This window comes from Fopius arisanus, unplaced genomic scaffold (genome assembly GCF_000806365.1).
Source record: "Fopius arisanus strain USDA-PBARC FA_bdor unplaced genomic scaffold, ASM80636v1 scaffold00015, whole genome shotgun sequence".
In the NCBI taxonomy this organism is placed as follows: Eukaryota; Metazoa; Arthropoda; class Insecta; order Hymenoptera; family Braconidae; genus Fopius; species Fopius arisanus.
The window spans coordinates 345289-368893 of record NW_011887754.1 but is presented as its reverse complement, the minus strand read 5'-3'; the positions used below and the strand labels follow the sequence as shown (position 1 = coordinate 368893).

General features: G+C 40.7%; 1 protein-coding gene across 1 annotated transcript; it reads right to left on the bottom strand.

Moving 5' to 3' along the window:
- Positions 1–894: 894 nt before the first annotated feature.
- mfr (misfire) lies at positions 895–22202 on the bottom strand. Its single transcript, XM_011299958.1, has 28 exons — positions 22166–22202; positions 18079–18215; positions 17864–18008; positions 16583–16736; positions 16227–16395; positions 15600–15789; positions 14888–15093; positions 13789–13957; positions 12936–13129; positions 11798–12124; positions 10990–11319; positions 10796–10912; positions 10487–10621; positions 10233–10394; positions 9668–9937; positions 9085–9292; positions 8802–9028; positions 8554–8664; positions 8185–8319; positions 7248–7392; positions 6715–6844; positions 6209–6540; positions 5688–5818; positions 5157–5344; positions 4726–4961; positions 3812–3984; positions 1935–2035; positions 895–1104 (listed from the first exon to the last, which is right to left on the bottom strand). Exons 1-28 carry the CDS (start codon positions 22200–22202, stop codon positions 924–926), a joined length of 5040 nt encoding a protein of 1679 aa, XP_011298260.1. The 3' UTR covers positions 895–923.
- Positions 22203–23605: the final 1403 nt, after the last annotated feature.

Here is a 23605-nt window from a genome sequence, read left to right as displayed (position 1 = left end):
TTCAACCAGATGCGAAAACGCGAATCAAGGCCTCTATGCAACCTACCGCATACACAACCGATCCAATATCGGCTATAACTACAACCCATTCTTCGGTTGAACCCTGAATTTGCATCTTCGATAGACCGAATGCATTGGCTATGCAATTTGGTTGTAGCTGTACACCAAACGGTCTGCAGTCGCCCCTCGGATCGATGAACATTTCGTAGTTTACGTTAGAGACAAAAAAAAATTTCAATTTCAGTAGCGAAATTGTAAAGTGAGACAATTGAAATTCGACAGGTGTATTAAACAGTCAATGGGTCTCGAAAATAAATTTTTTGTCGAAGATTCAATAACTTATTAAATACCCATTTAATATTTTTACCGGAAGTCAATAATTTTCAAGATGATGTGTTCAGAATTTTTTTTTTATTTCACTCATAATAATTTTCGACGTTAGCCTGGGAATAACATATTTTGTTAGTGAAAAATGGAAATGAATGTCTTAGAATTGAGGATCGAAATTGTCTTGAATTTTAATAACTCCTTGAAGACAGTAAAGAAGTTGAAACTTTGTGCTGCTTGGGGATGATCAGCAAGTTGATTTTTGATTGGTAGAGTTTCGTTGAGTTGCCATTGTGCGGCTCTTCAGAAATTTCTGTGCACAGTGCGAAGTGGAGACGATAAAGTCAACGAGTTTTATCTCCAGGCGACTCATCCAAATAGACGACAGAATCTTGATATCAGTTAGAGAGCTGTCCCTGTCCATCGCATAACTTTGGATTAAAGCTCAAGCTTTTTAGATGCAATCTACCCTTCGTGATGTTCCGAGCTAAAGCTCAAGCATTCGAATGCAAAATTTAATTGCCACTCGGGATGGTTTAAAGTTTTCAAAGTAACTGATGCCGCAAATTCACGAAAATTCCTTTTCTCAGATTAAATTACACAGCTAGTAACTTCTTTACCATATACCCAGGGAATGCGTAAATAGCGCAGAGTAATAGCATGAGGATGAAGAAGATGGAGGAGAAGAGGACCATACGCCCTCTGTAATGCCGACAGACAACGAAACAACAAGCTTTCCAGGGATTACGAAACCAAGAGAATGAAGTGTCGGGACGGCTGCAACAGAGAAAATAAGATTGTTATAACTCAATTTTCACGGGCTAAAGGCATTATCATTTTTTTTATTTTCGCCTCGTGTGTGCGGAGGTGTAGAAGTGATCCTAGAAGTGACACAGCTGACAAAACGTGGATTGTCGCACCAGCTAGAATTACAGTAAATAAATATTTCGGATTACCAGAAAAAATCACGTAATCCTGGAAACTCTCTTAATATAAGTTTTTTATTCATTCGAGCAATTCGAGCAAACTATGCATATGTGCAGGTGATATTTTAATACGTAATCTTTTCTTCCCTTATTCTATTTAAAATCCCATTAGAATAAATGGAGAATCATTATTTCTTGAAATTGAAGATTAATCGATTTTAGAGCCACTAAAAAGTGAAGTATTTTAGGTTTTCACGTATGTCAATTTTCCCAGCAATCGCCAAGGTATTCCCGGTTTCTGTCTAAAACACCTGCTTTTCCCAAGCTACATGCCTCGTCGAAGTACAGTTGTCAGACACGCAAGCTCATTACCTTCGATAACAATCGTCGCTTCAGAAGTTCTGTTTCTAGTTTTATTGTTACCACCAATGGAGTCGTAATAGAATAGACGAATTTCATGGTTCTCAAGACATTCGGGGAAACTACGTGACTTACTCCCCAATGAATTTAATATCCGTGCGACATTATTTGTGGAAACATGCAATTTGGGGAGAATAGAGATGATGAGATGTTTCAGAGGGTGATCTTGGGGTGGCGTTTACCCCAGGAGTTGGGAAAAATGTTGGGATTATGGGGTGAGAGTTGGAAAATGAGGGGTAGTTGCGTGCAAGTTCTACTTACTCTGGTGGCGGAAGTGGATCCGGTGGTTCTCTTCCTCTACCCACTGGATTCTTGTCAGCCTCCGTTGCTGGAACTACAGTCATTTCCATTTCCACTTTTCCCTGGAACAAATCATGTCGCGTGATAAAAGACCAGAAGGACAGGACAATATCTCGCGCTTTGGGCAATGGGTTATTAAAGAGGATTTTTCGAGCTCCGGCATGAATGAGAAATTATTTTTTCAAGATGTAGAACCCTTGAGAATCGAATGGACCTCCCGCGGCCCTCGGATGCTCCACTATAAATAGAGCCCAAAGTTTCACACCACTTAAAATGTTCATCCCAATTTTTCCCATTTCCCTTGAAACTTCTTTAAACTACTTAAACTTTAACAATTTAATATGAATATAATATCAGTATGAATTAATAAATATTCCCTGGGTTTATCCGTAAAAAAATTAATCGACTGCAAAATGGCGCCGAATTTTTTTCAGCCCATCAATTCGGTTCAAATTTATCAGAAATCACGTGTGATATCCCAAATGGTTGCTGCAATTTTTCCAACATGAAAAAAAAAATAAAATAAAAATTACGCAATAAATTTATTTCGATCTGAAGGATTCCTCTGAGTGTACCGAATCAATGGTCGAAAATTTTCGAGAATTGATTGGTCCTGCAGCTGGCACTTGGAGGTTTCCTCTCGCCTAACTAATCCAGTTCGCCATCAACTGAGAAACAACCGGTCAGCCGTAGATCCGAGGGTGCAGAGGGTCGAATGGAATGTGGAAAAGCACAGGGTAGCCACTGACGTCGGTTTCAGCCCAGTAGACCTGATCTCGGTAATCAACATTACTGGTGGATTACGAGTAACGAGGAAATCCCCCGGATTCCACCGCACCCTGTTTCAGACAAGTCACGAACACCAGTGGATAGAAATTCTCCTCCGACGCACGTAATTTCAACTTTGATCACCTCAATTGCTGTATCCAGGGTGAAGATGAATCCTCCAAGTTTTATTCCTCTCGGGTCACGACTCAACCAATCAATTGAAACTACATCATCCGTTGCGAATGGGCTTGGGTCATGTCCATTGAGACCCAACAATGCTGAGGGCACATGTTCGAGTAAACAGAAGCGGTATATCCACATTCAATCTACCTCTCGATTGATATACTCCCCAATCGTACAGATAACACTTCGAACTCAGTATTGTCGACGATATGATTGGCTCCCATTGTCATTGAATAATCTCGAGAGCATAATTCCACCCCACCCCCTCACGATCATCTTCCAACCCCTCAAATAGATCCTGTACCTCAATGATATTAATTGCCAGTGGTTACCTAATTAGTGCGGTTTGAATTTACCCAGTGACAACATGCCTCCAGCCATTCCCCGTAATTATTCGTTGTTTCCCCGTGAATTATCTTTGCCCTGAGGACATTAGCTGAAGCTGTGGTTTCTGCTATTCCCCATATTCAACATTCATCCCCCGAAATTCGTTGTCTGCTCCTTTGACGGTGTAAAAACGCCAAGTGTCGATGTGGCACGATAAGAAAATTAATAACCGAATAAAATCACTTGACATATAAAATCTTTTTTCCTCTTATCTATTTCACAAAAAGCTAGATAGAAAATATTCAAAAAAATGCATTTGCTGGATCCCTAGGGAGGACGAGGAAGACTAAAATAGACTAATAATAAGAATATTGACGGGGGACAAAAAAGGAACGATAAATCTGCTCTTTATAAGTTGAACTCGTGGAAATGCAGCAGGGATAATGACCGCGGTTATTTCCATTCTTTCATCCCCTTTCGAGTTCTGCATTTTATCCTGCGGTATGAGCACCAGCGGGGGGTGGTCTTATTAGAATTCCTCGAGCTTAAAATGTGCTTACCGCTTGAATGTAATCGCCGTCAGACGTCGTACAACTCAACGGCCACCAAGCTCTCATTCTCGTAACTTTAAATAGATTCACCGTTGGTGATTTCGTATCGGTGACCTTTAAGCTGCAGCTCTTCGAACTATTACTCCCACGAGCCATTCGAGATAGGTCCAATGTTAAAGCACCTGTAATTTGATAAGAATCAAGGATTTTGGGATGCTGCAAAAATTGTTATCTCAATCGAATAACCTTTCCCATTTTTTTTTTTTTTTTAGAGAGATAATTTTCTGGAGTTGGAAAAATGAGGGGTATAATGAAAATATAGACGTTAGAGAATGGGGGTGATATTTTATTCAGGAGTGTAATTCTCGGGGAGTTGATGCTTCAGCATCAGCCCCTGATGTTTGATAAGAAGTGGAAAGGGGATTCCGGAGCGCAGGACTCTGGGGATCCTTGAGACTTGGGAAAGCTGTTTTGTCAGCGGGGATCACACAACACTACTTGAAACCTCCACTTTCCTCTTCAGAATCACGGGGATGATAAGAAGAGCGGAAATGGGCGAAAGAGGAGAGAAAGTCGATAAGGACAGAAGTGAACGTGTCCGACTTGTTTCCTACGGAGCGCTTTCAGTGGAACATTTTTATTCTTTCAGTCGGAGACAGTACAAGGAGGCGGAATAAAAGTGATGGAAACCACCCATCGATCTTGAAAGCCAAGATTCTTCAACTGGACCACCAATTTTCGATATCTACTGAGTGAAATAAATAAAGTGAAGTTTAGGAGTCGAAATTTTTAACCGCTTGCTGTTACTCTGAAATTCTGAAAAATTTCATTGGTGAGAATTTTTAATTTAATGAGAGACGGTGAAGCAATAATTCTCGGCAGCAGGAACGATTGAGGGATAGATGGAAAATTGAAATATTCACCTAAAAAGTCATCGCGTGAGAGATGATCGCTGTCCCAGACCTGTATACTCAGTTTGCAGGGGAGTTTTTGCTCGGTAGCATCCCGGACCAACACCGAACTTCTCTTCCTCACAATCATGAGGTTTTCCGGGCGTGAATAAGTGAAGCGAAAGATAAATCTCCAGTTGAAATTGCCTTCGCCATTGAGAGAATTATAATGAACATCGGTTTTCTGGTTATCCTCGTACAAGATCCACCTGTAACGGTTTCAGTGGATTACTGAGGATTTTCGCATATGGTTTAAATATAGCTGAGGTATTTGGCGGGCCGAGTTGAACTTACGGTCACTGGTTAAACGACTTTGGTTTCCACTGGGACTAGCTAAATATAACTACCCCGAAAAAAAAACAATTACCGGTTGATGTATTCTACAACCATAACTGACAACTCACCCTTTCACGTAAATGTCAGAGCACTTTTCGCCGGTTAAAAATTGATTGTCGACGAGAGGTACATCCTCGGTATTCCATACAATCACACGCAATTCGTATACCTCCGGGGATTGGGGTGTAATATCAACGGGTGGCTTTGGTGGAAGGTCATCGACATGAAACATGTCCACCCAGAGTTCCAATTTACCCTACATCATCATGTATCAAGTCATTAACTAACGCCCAGTGACAGAAAAAATATATTTCTCATTCTCAGGAAAAGTATCTTGATTGCTACAAAAAATAATCTCACGAAATCGTTTAATAGGTGAAAACTTAATTATGTTAGGGGAAAAAATAATTAAGACCAAGTACTACTAAACGCAAGGGAGCTTTTCTGTGAAAAATCTCCTCAGGCTACGATGACAAACGGAATTTCCTCAGAGTGATCAATCACCGGGTCGTTAATTAGCCGAGGCAATGAGGGAGAACAGGGTTTTTTTTAAAGTCTGATGGAGTGTTGATTCGCGGAGTATCAGTGGGTTAACCAACCTGTTCGAGTCCCGGTCTTCTAGCGTTGAAGAGTGGTCTTCGTTCTACGTGCTCTGGCACGAGGGCCATTCCACAGACGGGAAAATCCTGCCACTGATGGAGGACATTCAGGGCCATACACTCGTTTCTCTCTGAAATGAGATTACTATTGATCCTCCACGATTTTCTGCGCTCCCAAGAGTCGAAGGATCCCATAAATGAGAGATAAAACATCGAATAAAACAGCGAACTGTTGAATATTTTTGGAATTCCCCCACCGGTACCTGTTTGGCGAAAATCTAACTAATTTTCGTGATTGAAAAGTTGCAGAAAAAAAATCCGAGATATTGCACTTGAACACTTAAAAATCGTTGAATGTCTGATTAAATTTCTCGTGTCAGCATTCACATTTTTGCATTCACTATTTTTTTTTACGATTTTTTTAGTCGTTTCTGGTATTTAATTCTGTATTGATTAAGATTTCAAGGATAATTTTCTCTGAATAACGGAAGAAAATTTTTGGAAAAATTTTCTCACGATACCTGACTCGTCCAGCGCCTTAAGTTTCGCACTGAGTGTAAATTTCTGTTTTCCAATACTGACATCATCCTTGAATTCCGGCAAGGGTAGATTGTTCCTCCGGCACAGCATCTCAAGTATCTGTGTCGGTCTTTCACGATCACGCCAGGCATTGTAACCCGATTTGCTCCATACCCTAGATATTCCACAATGGGCCCGATGGCCGCTGTAATATCGATTTTCAATATCGATCCGGGTCTCCCCAATTAGATCGTCGGAGCTGGTGGCATCGTAGTCCCACACTTGAATCGTCAATGTGTGGTCCTTCGGGAATAGCGCATCAATTTCAAAGCATCTGGGTGAAATTGGATAATCATACATGAGTTATTGACGTCCACACAGCGGAAATATCTTCATCTTCAAGACAAGTCCATTGATTCGCGAAATTCATGGCAATAAAAATTCTGTTCGTCTGTTTTCTGATGAATTTTTATACTATCGTATGATTTATCATCGTGTGGAAACTCACTTGCCAAACACCGGATTAAGCTGATTAGGGATGTAATTTTTCTTGTCATTGATATCCCTCTTCCCCAATCTAATTCGAAGATATGGATCGGACTTGCCAGTGAGTGGGTCATTGGGGTGAAGATTGATGGCTGGAGAAATTCACGTCGAGATTAATTAATAATCACAAATTTGAGATAACGTCTGATGGAACAGCGAGAATTTCGGAAAAGCTAGGCTAATGCTATGCAGAACCGGTACTCTAGTGCACTTAGTGGGTAACAATACGTCATATCTGCTGTGTCAATCCCGTCAGTTTCAGCGTAACGAAATCTGATGGAGATAGTGCACTAGCACTGGTTTCAATAGCAACGATCAAATTACTCAGATGAAGGTTTGCATGCGGATATGGGGGATATGCCGAAATCTCCCCACGAGCGGTTATTCTACTGACGCCTGACTTCCGTCAGTTATAGTTGGAAATCCGTCGGGCGTTATTTGCAAATCTGTTGGGTGGAATTAATAAGCGGAATTGATCGTCGGAGAATATCTCACCTTTTACGACGTAGAGACGGACGAGTAGCTTGAGGGGGGCTTGGGATGGATAATCTGCCAAGAGGCCGTCAGATGCGTCATATCCACTTATTGTTCTGCAGATGAGTTTGTCCGGATGCGGCCAAGGATATATCGCTATTTGACCCTGCCAGAGAAATTCTATTGATAACTCCATTATTATTTAACGCGAAAAACCAAATTTTCTCGAATTTTTAAAATCAATGAGGGATTACTGGTGTTTTTCAATTGAAGTTGAATTAAAATTCATGTAATTGAAAATTTTGACGCTTTCTGACTGAAACTTCAAGGAATATTAACAAAATATTAACAAAATAAAAAGCCAGCGGATAATTTTCAACCGTATAAGGAAATCGATTTCGTGATCAGTAATTTTTCAAATGACATGATTTTATGACCGATATGAATTCCTAAAAAGGGTGTGAATATTTAACGACATGGTTAGGGTCAATGTATTCATAGGATTAATCTAATGTATCATTATGCAATGTCACGCAATGTTGTGCTGGCACGAGTCAAACAATGAGAATTCGGTAAAACAGTCACTTCAGCCTGAATTACTGCGCTTTGTGTAAGTAACGAGTGAGTTTACAATATAATGTCTGAACTTTATGGTCTCGATTTAATGATCAAACATTGAGCAATTATATTGCGCGGTCTGTCACGATTCGGTTTATTTATAACGCTCGTGAATTCAATCAGAATTGGCATGTTTAAAATTAGCTGAATATTCTAGCAGTTTGGCTAGGCTCCAAGTGTTGAACGCCTCGGGGTGGAGTAGATGAGGAGGAGGTAGGCATCTTGTGAAGACAGATGGTGATGCCAACCGAGGAAGACTTTAGTTGATAAAACCGAGGAGGTGGATGATGTGGAGTTGACGAGTCATAAGGAAAATGCTAGAGGGAAATGTGAAGAACACCTTGAATTTTCCCGAGTAATTTTTCTCGTCGTAATCCGGATCTCCGGTCCTTTTCCCGCGCGATAATTCGAATGTCATCAGTCTGTCCTGGAAACCCTGAAATTCCGGCTGCAACTCCAGCTCCGTTGGGTATATCTATCGCCATATGGCGGATCGAAAGTATTTTTCATTAGGAAAATAAAAAAATTTATTTCGTTAGAATAAGAATACGCGGATTGTCCATTCAAAAATACAGCATCTGAGCACTGGGTGGCATTAAAATTTTTATAAAAATCTTGCCCTCGTGGAGATAACGTTGAAAAGATGATGCTAACGGCCAGGCATTTGATCTTGAATTCCGTTTCGTTGAATAATTTGAATATTACATACCTTGAACGTGGCTATTGGCCGTTGGCGGCCCAGCAGGATCTTCTTAATTCCCAATTCCCTGCACTTTTCCTCCTTCAAGAGGTAAAAATAAGGTGCAAGGATTAAATTACCCTGGAGGTGGATAATATCCGTTGAAAGCGATGATGTTTATGCGCGTGGATAATGATGTAGATATAGAACGAGTGTCGCAACCCCGGGGGAGCGAAATATACGTAATACATATTTTATGATATTCCCGTGAAAAGTACCTCGAGAGAAGCGAAATATTTGCTCCACCAGTCGTGGCTCTCGTCCTCGTCATTTCCATAATTCGCCTCTTCGGTTTTGTCGTTTCTTTTACGATTGGTTACAAGTGGCTTGAGCTTGGTCAGGAGTTTCATCATTCCCGAGTGATTCTTGTCCCTGGCAATCCTCTTATAACTTATCAAACCTTTCTTTTCGTCTCTCTCGGTGTCGTAATCGATTGGCAGGGGAACTGAAAAGTTTTATTACTGATTCATCCGGGAATTGACAGGATATGATCGAATTTACAAACTACTGTGGCATTCTTCCTCTTCGATGATGAATTGTACTCGCCGTAGATCTGCGAGGTGTAATCCTCGAGGGCAATCATTTTTCTCAGGAATTTATGAGCTGTGGGAATTATGTGTACACCGACGTATTTGAAACATCCGAATCCACGGGAATCGAATACTTTGATGGTTATTGGAGGGTAGTATATATCCAACTCTGGTAAGTCCTGGGGATGGATCAAGTTTAAGTCATTGGGATAATAAACTCAATTGTCCTGTTCGCCAGAGCGAGGGAAGATTGTGGTGGATTGAGATAAAAGTTGAGATAAGTTACGAGACCACTCAAGAAATCGAGCAAAAAAATTATTATTTTTATTCTTCTCACAGAAATTCAAGAGTATATAGCTACATTGGATGTAATTGAATTTAATCAATTGAATGTCGATGAAAAATTCATATTAGTTATTATTTCACAAATTTTTATCATCTGTGTAGTTATGGCCGACGTTTCATAAAATATCATTTTCACCGAAAGAGTAATTATTCGCTATTTTCATTGGCTGTCGGTTATGTACTTTGAACTGAAAATTCCGCGAGCATACCAAATCAATCATAAAGTGATTCTCCTCGAAGTTGCTGAATTTCTTCGCGCTCTCCATGACCTCGGATTTCACAAAAACCCCGCCACACTCGAGAACAATCCTCGGCTTATTAACCTTGATGCAGTTGATCTTCCTGAAGTCCCTCACGCCCCAGAATATCACCTCCAGCCGGTGGCTTCTCATGGAGGGCCTCACGTCGTCCGGTAAATTGTAAATCCTCTCCTCCTCGGACGCATTCAACGGCACATCCACCAACTCATCATCTCCAGTCTACAGAAGTATTTATTGAACAAAAAGATTTGATATTTTTTGAAGGAAAATCCCTTGAACCTAGTGATTTTCACTCCATAGAATAATAATTACAAGGAACAGTTTATCTGCACTGGGGCAATTTTTTTTGTTGATCAATTTAAATATTTATGGAAAAATGGCGGCAGAGGGAGAGTTAAAAATAATAGGAATTTTCATGTGGAGTAAAAAAAAGACATGTCAGTACGCAATTATGTTGAAGCGGTTCTAACCCACATTCGTGATATTACCGTTGCCCTCGAAGGTAGAATCTCACCTCGATGAGTTCAAAGGCAGCGAGAACACTCCCCTGAAAATCCCTCTGGGTCTTCAACTCGTGCCATGTTAGAGTCGGTGGAAATTCAGGGAGTGAGTATGTTTCATCCTTCAGCTTTACAACTGGGGTGGCAATGCATCTGCCACAGTACTCCTTCGAGCCCTGTTCAATTTTACAGCCCGCGGGAATGATAAGAATGTGAAGATTCCTCGCTTCTCAGGTTTTTATTTATTTTTTTTCAAGCGGAAACTCACACACAGATCCCAGTCAAACGCCTCCATCACGACTTTCGGGGGACGACATTTGATATCCTCTGGTGAACCGTGCAATTCAATGGGTGGAAGCACCAGAGTTTCATCCCACACTGGTGCAAGGCTCTGCTTGATACACTAAAAAAAAATAAATAAAACTTCCGTCTCACACAGAATTGACAAATAAAAAATCCACCGACAGAATAGAACAAAATTTCAGCGACTTGACAAGTAATTTCCGCAAAAGTATTTTTCTGAATATTTAATTCCCGTGAATTCTCAATGGAAATAAAAATGAGAAAGAGGGATTACTCTTGTCGTAGCAGTGTACCCGTGAAATACCACTCGAATCAACGGGTCCATCAACCCAGTGGAGTCCATCCCGGGATCAAATCGTCCTTGAAAGATGTGTGAGCGCAGCTGGAACCTCTGCATCGAAAGCAAATACCCCAAGAATTTATGAGTAAACAATCCCCAGAACTTCCAACCAATCATTGTTACTTAACCGATGCAACACTGTACTTGAAGACACGCGGAAATGCCTCAGTACTCGTGATGCATTCAGCATCATACCCTGAGGGGATTGAGCTCCAGCAAGCAGCAGAAAACTTGGCATTACCCAACCAAAGGAATATTTCCATTTTGCAGGCACTGTAGTCACTCAACTCGCTATCTCCACTATTCTTCATGAACAAATTGATTCTCTGTCCGCATTTGGAGCCCCGGGACGTCTCATCCTCGGAATAAATAATCTCAGAAGGGGATAAACGCGCCACAGCTACGCGCCTCGAACCGGCAATCATCCAGATGAAAACATCCGGGAATGCATGCTGGGGCTGATCAATAAATCCTCCCGTAAGCATTACAAACGATTCATCGATGATTGGGTGAGAGAGAGAGAGAGAGATGGACATGGCATTGACACGTAATGAAAAACTTTTCCCCACAGAAAAAATCTGTGGGGAAAAAAAAAATTTATTACTCACAGACAAGTTGTTCAATTCCACAAACTCTCCCCTCATATATTTTCCCCTGAATTGCGTCAATTTTCATTCGTATAAAAAAATGATACAATAAAATGAGTAATTATCCCAATGTTCATTTTCGTTCCAGTTTTTAAACCGGAAATGACGAAAAATCACGTAAAAACGAAATGAAATTATATAAACGGCCTCCAATTTTCATTGCCATGAACTTGAAGTGAGTTGACGTTTTCGAAAGATAATGAATTTATTTTTTCAGTAGTAGTGGTTCGCGTCAGTGTCCATTTCCCTTTAACTTTCATCGGTTGAGCAATAATTAATGATAATTTACGTCCTCCGAGATCTCCCGAAGCTTGTGGAGATATTTGTAAGCGTGAATGACAGCTATTCTCACGTAATTATTGTTGGCAAGCTGTCCATTGACTCTAATCATCCTGAGAATACTCTCGACACACTCGCGACACAGATTAACCCGATGCCTGTCCAATTTGGTGGTGCCACCGCCATCATCGTACTTCCCAGCATCCAATATGTGCAAATACTGCATGCAGTAGCGTTTCAACGACCCAATTACACCATTATAAGCCTCGTATGCTCTGCTGTTCTCCACAGCAATGAGGCACTCTAATTTCGCAAGCTCGTTCTCCTGAAATTCTCCCTTTCATTAGTCTCAAAATCTCGATTCCAAACATCCTGGACTAGGGTAACCACACGGTGTAGGAAAGAGGGAAGGAAATAATGAGTCAAGTTATTTGAATTGTGAAACTGGGTCGAACCCACTGAGTCATTCAAAAATGAAACTCATCACTTGTCTTTAATGGCCAGAAATAGTTAAGACATTATGTGTTTCATTCTTCAGAAGTGTCTCTTCGAATTCGAGACAATGCGAGCTCGACCAATCCCCGGGGATGGTTTCTCCGACATTTCACCGAGAGTTGGTTCATGCTTCGGTCCTCTCTATCTTTACTCTCAACGACCTAATGTCTCCCCAGCCAATGCTCGAAATTCATGCACCAGAGGAGAACGAATTATGAAGGGAAAAAAAAAATCGAATATCCTCGAGGCTCTTATCGTGGTTTTATTCAAATCCGCGGGAAAATTCCAGCCCGAGCTTTTGTTTCAATTACTCTCTTTCAGAGCTTTTTGGAGTACTTTCGACGAAAGAACAGTTTCCGGGTATCCAAGTGCTGTTGCTTTTGTGCACTTGTTGTGATAAAGATTTCCTTATCAATTCATTCATTCACTTAATCACTCCATTGCGGGTGCAGGGGGAGCGAATTCGGGGAATCCGACTGTATGGAGCTACCACCGAATTTTTTTCATAGCAAACGAATACGGGAGAAATTTACGGAGTATTTAATAGATTGAAGTTTAAAAATTACGGTTTTTCTTGAAGAAAATTGTAATTTTTACTGCAGCGCGTAAACTTATCGATAAATTCTTGAGAAAAAAAGTTACACAATAATTACCAAGAATTGAACAATAAAATCGAGACTGTTAGTGTTTGATACCCTCCACTCCAAGTTTGGCCACCAGGATTTTACGTACATACACGGCTTACTCGATCCGAGTGGTAGGTAATTAAACTTGCCATCTGTCGTGGCCGTTAATCTTGATTCAGTGTGGCTCACAAAATCCACTCGCTGTTCGAGTATCACATCGTCTGGAATACAGGAATGGTTATTTAACGTTACAGGCCGTCAGATAAATTCCCCAGGGTAGGGAATAAAGTTTATAGAGATGTGGACCGCTGCGAGATAAAAGTCCGGGGTGCGGTTTGCATTAAAAAAAAAAAAGAAACACCAGAGATCATAGGAGAGATTATGAATAGAATTTTCAGCGTTGAGAAACCGTTGGCAGAAAGCCTGGCTGTGAATTCAGTCCTGTGGGAACCCTGGAATCTCGCTTTTGAGTGCTTTTATTCTAAGTTTCACTCGCATAAGCTCAATACTCTTCTCCAAATCCCAAGCTCATTGCGCTGGGTCTTGCTCTGAGATTACATCCCGCATCTACTTACCACTGCACAGGATGTACCCTGGCCGTATGTATAACTATAATGTTACCTATCGACGAAAGTCCCCCGCGTAATTAATTCCGTTCGCACCGCTAAAGGATTTGCCCAGAAAAAAAAAATACGCCTTCTACGCGATTTTCGAGTTCATTTAATTCGATAGAATTGGATTCCACCGTTTAAAAAAAATTGAAGAAATTATTTCAATTAAATCAAGCTCAGACCAAATCAAGTAGAAAAATCGACGTGAATCAGACGTTTTTTGCTAGTTGATTCAATTATTTTTGAGGATCAAGGAAATATTGACTCACCCGCCAGTCCATCGGTATTGACGATGTTGTGGGCAAATGTGCGACTCCCGGCATTGCCAAAATTAATTTCAAAACTCACTGACTTCATCAGGAATCTGCAGCGATCAATCATGCAGACGTCGTAAATCACACCCACCAGGAGGTACTCCTCGACAGCCCAGAGGGTCTTCTGCAATGTTGAAAGTATCGAATTTGAATAAATGGGACAAGCTGTGATTAATTGTCGGCATTATCTCCAGCGTTTTGGGATTCCTGACGAATGGGTGGGAGTTTGAATAAACATGGTGATTATTATTCCTAGGAACGTAGCTCTTTTCCGAAGACTACCCCACTATGGGGCGCAGTGTCCGAGGTTTATTTAGAATCGCGTGACCCTTTGTACCAGTGGCATTATTCCTCCTTAAGATAGGGGCCTATTACCTTAATGTAATTATACACTCGGGCATAGAGAGGGAAATATACCGTAGAAATTGATGGGGTATTTCTGTAGTTTGACGGGTGATTCGTAAGGACTTGATTTCGCCTCGGGACGTCTCGAGGAACCCGTCGAAATTCCAGGTACTGGATAATTCTCCTTTCCCGGAGAATTCGATTTATGACAGCAACACCCAGGATTTAATCCATAAACTTCCGAGTTTCATGAAAAATTCAATAGCAAATTTGGGAGCCGTCGTTCACTCTTAATCCTCGATTGACAATTCCCTCAAATAATGATTATTCAATAGAGAATTCAATAAAAGGTTCGAAAATGATCATTCTGTCAAGCTCGAACTCCGGGTATATTATTTCCTCAATCAAGGATAACATTGCCTGGAAATAATTGATGAATTTTGCCAATACGGGATTATCCACGCGTCGCGATATCTCCGATAAAATATATAGCATCGATTTCAATTTTAGTTCCTCCTCAGTCCACCGTATTATTCATTACAAAAAGCCTTGGGGGAGTATCTGGCACAACCCGGTCCCCAAGGTATGCAATAAAGTCCAGGGAGCTGCTGAAAAAAAAATGTAACTCATGGGGAAAATTGATTGAAGCGGGAAATTGATTTTTCGTTATCGATAATTCGTCGATTTTTGGTGGATATCGATGTCTTGCCTCCATAATCGGTGGAGCTGGCTCAACATGAACTCCAGTGATCCCTGATATTTCTGGATCATCAATTTCCGTCTTGAGGGAAAGAAGCACTCTTCCTCGATAAATCGGTCGTACGGTTTGGCACTTGCCGCTGCAACTGCAATCGTCTCTGCACCCTGGATCGCTGTATAGGTGGATGAATGAGGGACCGTATGTTGGTAGAAATCCTGGAAACGAGATTACTGTCGGTGGAATAGGTGCAGGTTTCGTGAAAGCTGCTTATAATCCACACGCTGCCGAAAATAAATTGAAATCCAAGAGAATTTCATATTTTCCAGCAGCAGCGAAATGGGCATTCGAAATTATGAATTTTTCAAATGACTAGAAAAAAATTTTCAATTCCATTTCAATTATATATTTAGCTATACATATTAATAAAACAAAAAATAGGGATTAATCAGTATTTATTAAGGCTGTAGCTGTGAATTTCGCGGACCGATTTGTCTCTGCTGAAAGTTTTTAACTGAAATACCGAGGATAAATTATTGTAGTCGTAAAAAGTACCGGAAGTTTCGGAAAATTGTAAAAACCCGCACTCGCACTCACGTCTTTCCGCATCACGTCAGTTTCAATTTCCCTAAATTTCGCGGCGGTCTCAGCTCTTGTATTCCTTCCACTTTGAGATGAGACAATTTTTTTTCCGAAAGTGAAGAAAAATACCGAAATGACTCACCGTATTCCCCAGAATTTGATAGCCGAGCGAAGTTGAGCACGTGAGTGGCAAGTGTTGTAGAGCTGCAGCCGTGAACTTTGTCTTTTATGGCAATTCTCACACGATGGGATAACAGTGGAAACATTTCCCTGAATGCGATTCTCTCGTTGAAGCGTGGAGTATACGTGCACTTGTAAAAGCCAGTCTCCCCCTCGATAAGAAAGATTTGTAAAATGGCATGGACTATCGTAAAAATTCCATCGTAAAATTCACGCTATTGGGCGGCAGTTTAAAGTGAAATTGAGGGCATGAATTTGGAGATTACTCAATAGCTCTCGATAAAGGGATGAAAAATCAAGTCGAGTATCGACTAGAATGAGTGTAAATCGATCTGTATGACACGGTTGACGAGTCATATCGAACAAAATGTGCATATGGCACACATCAAAACGAGGAATAATGTATTTCTGACCGACAGAGCGTGCTATCGATCATTACAGGAAATACGTGTCGACAGATATTTATAGTTGAGTTTTTTAAAAAAAACACAACAACGTTATAAATCACTGTGGTATCGAGCGAATATGTGGCTGAAAAAAAGACGTATTACTAATGACTTTTTCATCTGTACATTCACGCTGAATTTACCTTCATGCCGGCAAATGATATTTGAACGTATGGATTCACCAGTTTTTTTGAATTCCCAATGCAAAACGTTGATTCTCTACTTGGCAGACCATCTGCCCTGTATACCGTCAGGACATAACGAGCTTTTTGCCTGGACGATAAAAAATTGCCGATTGGGAGGAGAAGATTCCTATAAATAAAGATATCATTTAAATCCCGTTCTGTTTTAAGGAGATCAAATGAAAATAATCAAATCTCCCGAATATATGCGCGTGAATTGATTTCTTTTTATTGTTAAATAAACGACTGGGGAAATTCATCGGTCACTGTGGAAGAAATTAATTAACTGAAATTAGGCCGAATGACTTTTTTCTTACCCCTCGATGTCATCCTCGTCGTTAGGTTCCGGATGAGCTCGCAGTCTTTCCCCTTTTGCATTAACCGAGATATTACATTTTACGTAGCCCTTTGCTTGTCCTGTCGAGTCCTTCGGGTTGGTTAACATCGCCCATTTGTTGGAATATTCGTGACCTGATACGTAACTTAAACTTTAAAATCATAATTTAAGTATCAGGAGAGCATGTAAATCGAGGAGGAATTCATTGAAATTGAAAAATTCGAAATTTGCAAAAATGTATCGGGGGAGCATGAACATCGAGGAGGTATTCACGGAAATTTGAAAATTAAAAATTTTTGGAAATGTATCAGGGGAGCATGAAAATCGAGGAGGTATTCACTGAAATTTAAAAATTCAAAATTTTTGAAAAAGTACCAGGAGAGCATGAAAATTCCGGAGGTATTCATGGAAATTGAAAAATTCGAAATTTTCAAAAATGTATTAAGGGAGCATGAAAATCGAGGAGGTATTCATTGAAATTGAAAAATTCGAAATTTTCAAAAATGTATCAGGGAAGCATTAAAATCGAGGAAGTATTCACTGCAATTGAAAAATTCGAAATTTTCAAAAATGTATCAGGCGAGCATGAAAATCGAGGAGGTATTCACGAAAATTTGAAAATTCAAAATTTTTGAAAAAGTATCAGGGAAGCATGAAAACGGAGGAGGCATTCACCCAAATTTGAAAATTCAAAATTTTTGAAAAAATATCAGGAGAGCATGACGATTGAGGAGGTATTCACTGCAATTGAAAAATTCGAAATTTTCAAAAATGTATCGGGGGAACATGAAAATCGAGGAGGTATTCCAAAGAGGTTCTAATAAAAAAAAATAATCAAGTTCGTAATGCAAAAAATAACACCCCGTCAAGTGGTCCCTCTGACAGCGGGACTGCTACTGAGGCAGTTACCGAGTCGACTGACACGCATTGTGTGTGGCGCCCTCCCTCTCTCCTGGGGTGAGGTAGTCTGGTGGGGACACTCAAGCCCCCAATACGGAGCCTCTACTCAATCAATCCCCTCCTCTACTCAATCCCCTCTTCGATTTGAACCCTGGGCTAGTTGCCAACCGACATATTTAATACAGCGGTTTTACCGACAGTCAATTCCGTTATTTCGGTCGACAGCAGGCAACAGACACCGCATCCTGGTAACCTGCACCTCAAACCTGAACACCAGGAGTCGAAATTCCCCCCAGCAGATGTCCTAACACTTCTCAATCTGCAATCACTCGCGAATCTCTCGCGAATCGCAGGTGATTACCTGGTTGATCCCAGACTGTCGCCACTTCAAAGAAAATGCCCCCGTGGAACTTCAGCTGTCGCAGAGAATTCCTGAGGTACACCGATATCGATATTCTGGTACTGAGGAGAACTTCAAATTCACAAGTGAAATCGAATACGAAGTACTGCGGGGAATACGTAAATGGTGAGCGTTCAGGCATGCAATTAAATTCTGGATGAATTATTCAACTTTACATGATCGAAGTATGGGCAATCGGTTCTCTCCCGGACGACAGTTTTTTTCTTCTGGTTGCCAACCTTGACGACCACCACGGGATTTGCATTCTGCACCAGGTGTCTGGCCTCTAGGATAGTCACAGCCACCTGATAAGCTCCATATCTTCCTTTTCTTCTCCTATCGAACATGATTGCAACTCAAGATTATTTCCATCAGGCTTTGCACTTACTTCAATCAATCTGCGGTTTACTTCATACCGGAAGATTTTTTTGCCGCAATGGAAACAAAAAGAAACTTCGCGAACTCCATTTTTTTAAATCCCGAGTTATCATCTCCCATAAAATGCTAATAAATCGAATAATTCTTTGTAAAAATATTGAAACCTCCCTAAATTCTCAAGTTTTCGTTTTTTTTTTTGGTAAATCTCATCCTCTCAATGAAAATTCCTTAAAATGTGAAATGAGATCCAATTTCTTTCCAAGAGCGTTGGATTCAATATTTTTCCTCTATATTTCACGATTAAAAAAAAAGTCCCAATCTGAATTCTCCCATCCGCAATCGGTGGATAACTCCGCAGACTGGACTGTCAGCCCGGAACCTGAAGAGCAGGAGGAATCGCACCATGTCTTTGGATTTATTTCACCAATTTGTTGAGACGGGTGCGCAGGTGCGAGCACACGTTTCCACCATTCTCCATTCGACTTTTACACTCGAATCGATTCCGATGGTATGTCTAAATTGGTCCTGCCTGGCGGGGCCAGCGCATCTAGATCCAAAAATTTCACGAGGAAACCACGAGTTCCTGGCGACGATCGTATCCCGGATTACGTCGACAAAACATAAATGTTTTTTTTTTTCTTTCGGCGATAACGCACGTCCTTTCTCGATCTATTCCTCCATTCCTCCCTCATCATGCCTCATGTTGAATCATAATATTTTTGATGGGACTCTTGACGCATCAGCACAAAAGGCTGGAGTGTCTGGGGTGTGGGTTCGTTCCGAGTTGACAGCCACAAGTGTTAAGCTTCTCATGTCAATCGGTTCGATGAGTACACAAAAACACACGCCACATGTTTCCTGACGTGTATCTTCAGATTATTAGTCGAGTCGGAAATAGTTCTTTCGTTCCTGTTTTAGATATTTGTTTAGGTATTTTATTCGTTATTCGTTATTGGTTACTTGAGAAGTCTTCTCAATTAAAATCAAAATCGCATTCATCTCTAGAAATTAAAAAATATTGCAAAATTTATTTTTATTTTATAAAGCTATCCAATTTCCTCCTCCCACCGCATCTAAAATCATAAATTTCATAAATTAAATTACACTAAAAAAATTCCTTCATGCCTAATCCACGGAAAAACTGGATAATAAAATAGCGAAAAGACTGAAAAAGAATCTTTGGAACGAAAAATAGGGAATACCAAAGAGTTACTAAAGCCGAGAACTTGGTGGGAATTATAGAAAGATTTTATCCCGACTACAAGTCGTTCAATCGTAAGAATCTCCCCGATACCGATCGGGTATTAACAAGTGAAATGGAATTTCCAGGGGTTATTTTTCGGTGGACTTGACTCGAAGAAAACTAATCGCTCTGCATGAAGACCCCGGGGAGCGAAGAAACCGCCGAAAGAGAGCCATAAGAGATCCGCTATCGGCCTCCACCTCCCTCTATGAGACATCGGTGTCTCCTCGCTTTATTTATAAACAACTGACATATACAAGGTATGAAGCCGAGATGAAGCCTGAAAACACGCGGAATGCACGGCACCGTAACGTCGGTAGCTGGCATTCTTCGGGGGAAATAAATCGGCGCATTTAAAGAATTTACGAAGTAGTATTCCCCGGCGTTTTGCGCCCGTTAGTCGCCGTATAAGTTACACCCATCACTCACTAATCTACCCTGTCTCACTGGATTGATAATCTTGTTCTCCATTTGGGTGGTTAAAAATTGAACGATATTAAAACAACATTCCCGCTGTCCCACTAAAATTATTTATTTCCATCGAATAAATAACTCCATTTAAGTAGTACAAAATTACAGTTTCCTCCTAAATTGCTGGAAAATGTATGTCATGTTCTATCAGTAGTCGATCAATTCTTTATTTATGGTGTGATACTCGAACGGAATTGATACGAGATATTTGTTCTTTAATATAGAATATTTATTAAGGAATTTATCCGTTAATTAGGTCGCAGAACAATTTGAACTTTTAATTACAAAATTAATTCTTTTTTATTAGAAATGAATTAATTCATATTCGATATTATGTGCAGCTGGGGGAAAAATCGTAATCCATCGGAATCGGAAGAAAATCGTGTTTCCACGTTTTTTGGGAATTTTTTGTCGGTTTTTTTAGGGTCGTCGAGGTGAATGGGGGGAATTGGTGTCAATGGTTGGACAATCATTAATAGCGTGTCAGCGGGTGAAACCCGCCACGTTTTTAGCTTATGTCCCTTTGCACTGCTAGGGGTGCCTGAGGGAGGGATTTTCAATGGCACGGCAATGCCAGACTATCCTAAAACGATTACACACAAATATGCGGTTCATTCAGACACGTGTCCTCACAAGTGGGGAATTATCGTCCTTTGGATTTGGCAAGGCATTTGGAAAAACTCGCAATTCTAAAAAATCTTACCACAAATTTAATAATTGTTGACAACCACAAGATTCATCAGAAAATACGATTGGATTCAAAATTTTTTTTTGATTTTTTGGTTTTCTTTGATTTTCCAGTGAAAAAATGTCAAAAATTCGGGATTTTAAAAATTTCACCAAAAATTTCCTGCGGTTTAAGCATGTCCTATAATTTATTTAAAAACACAACAATTTGAAAAATACTGATATTTTACGTTGGATTTAAAATGATTTATTTAAATCAAGAAATTTTATTGTCTCGGGTAAATTCAACTCCTGACTCCAGCGAGCGTTCCCACGTGGTCCAGTGAGATGTACAAAAAAAAACAAAGGGATTTTTTTTTCTCATACAAGGCGCCATTGTTTTCAGGGTATAATGTACGAATACGAAACAAGTGCGTGAAAAAAGAAAGAAATCAGCTCGAAGAGACGAAATGAACAAAAAGAAATCGAAGGAGGGAGATGAAGCGAGGGAAAGAGAGAGGCGCTTGGAGTGGAATAAAAAAAAAAACACACAAACAACGGATTGCAGTAATGGATGAGGTACCGAGTGCGTGTTGTACAAATACGATATCGGGGGCTTGAAGGGGTTCGCCGAATCGTATGGGCACGTGACCCCATTGAGGGGCTAGAACACGAGAATGAGGTTTGGAACGTGCGCGTTTGTGCCCTGGAATATAACGAACACCCCCGACAGTGGTAAAAGGGCCCCTGCAGGGTGATTCGAGAGCCTCCGCTGGTTTAACTTACGTGCCCCATTGCTAATGCGACGTGACGCCTGTTTTTTTACCGCCCACACAGAGAAAAAAGTTTTGAAAAAAAAATCACGTGATCATTCGTGTAATCTAAAGACAAATATACCCTATTGGCAGATTCCACTCGAAATTTCAAGTGAAGAAACGTGACATTTTTACCATCCGGGTAAAAAAAAAATTGTAATCGGAATATTTTTTCCTGATTTTCCAAAAATTTCTGGAAAACTTTTCAGAAATTTTTTTTTATGAAGCAAACAAATTTTTGAAAAATTTTTCAAAGCATTTCCCAAAAATACAATTGTTTTGTTTATCAATTTTTTTTTGTTTCAAAAGAAAAATTTTCTGAAAGGTTTTCCAGTAATTTTTTGAAAATTTGGAAAAAATATTTCGATTACAATTGTTTTTTTATCCGAGCAACGACTTGACATTTTCAATTTCATCCAATTATTTATTAGCTGATCAATGAATTTCTTAAATATTCAGATGATTTTTTATTTTCAAAATAGATAAACGGGGAGAGTAAATTTTAATGGCTCAATCATGATGGGTCCTCATGGCAGGTGGAAGAAATGAGTGAGTATAGCAAATCTTATTGATCGGAAATGAAGAATTTTGTGAGGCATCAATCCCGTTGTCCACGCCCTCCCATCTCAATGCAATCGTGGGAGGAATCTCGCGTGGGAACTCATGGCGGGTCCACAGCCTCATTCCAACTCCTCGATTTTTCGTTTCCTCTCCTCACGTGTGTCATGCACCTCTCGGGCATTCGCGAATCCTTCGATCACGCCCTAAAGATCACGTCGAATTAAAATGCGGGCAAATGCAATTGTCAAGGATGCAAGGGATAAAAAAAAAATTCAGGTGATCAAACGATTTCCTTACTGACCAAAAAAAAAAAAATAAAAAATAGGAATTGACAATGAACGGGAGGACAAAATTGCAATTAAATTTCTCTCCACATCACAATTATCTCAGCAGTGATTGGCATTAATGACGTATCAATTGGTCTGCAGGACTCGAGTATTGGGCACAGGTAAAACCTGGGGAATTGACTCGGTGGTACATAAACAGCTGAGAAACATTGTCTCCGCTATCCTCGGATCACTGTGTCTCTCTCGTCCTCGAGGTGAGCAGTTTACTTCCTTCAGTCAGCGCCTTTAACAAGTCGACCTGTGGCCCTTCGAGGGTGGCCAGTCCACGGGAGGTCTCTCGATCACGCGCCTCTCGTATCGGCTACTCGGACACGCCCGCGTCGTTCGTCATACCATCATCCCCTGAGCTCTTCAACACGACACTCGTGTCCCGCGCCAATTCATCTGACGAGATAAGGCAATAATGGGGCGTGAAAATACCGCGCTCCGACACACCACCCCAAGTCTGCGGATTGAACTTCTATATTTCTACTGTAAGCTATTGCACAGATTTTTTTAAAATTGATCTCGAGAAACTTGAGGGAAATCACACTTTCCCGTCGACCTATTTTTTTACACCCCCAAAGTGATCATTCTTCAGAAATCTGGCAATTTTTGAATGTGCTTTGAATGTGCAATCGATTGCTGTCACATTTCCAGACAAGATTCAGCATTTCTGGAATTAAAAAATGCGTTTTTCAGGTTTTCAATTGCGAAAAATCTTGCAAATCAATAAAAAGCGTGCAAGGTCACCACAAAAAAGGGAAAGTCTGAATATAAGTGTGCCAGGAGTGGTGTTTGTCGAGGGGAGCCCCCCCAACGGGTGGAGCTCGAATTGCGATTAGCGACGCTCAAAGAGGAGGAAAGCAGAGGTGTAGTAGTGGGATGCGGGTTAACGAGCCTCCGAGTTGAGGTCGGTAGCCTCCGTTAATTAATGAACGGCCGAATACTCTCATTTTCACCGCAATCCACCGGTATTTCCTCCTCATTTTCCTCCTCCCCCACAAAATCCCCTTCCGTCACCGATCTCCACTCACCAAAGAAGGCCCCCCCAATTAACCATCGAGTTGCCAGCGCGTTCCGCTGACCCGATTCCCCCAAGACAAAACAAAAAATCTAACATCACGACCAAATGATTTTCGATTTGACTCTCCTTAATTTATCTCTCCCATTTCATTCATCCATCCGCTCATCTCCCTCTTCCCCTCTCTCTCTCATCCACCGTAAAAAAGCCGAGGAGTCT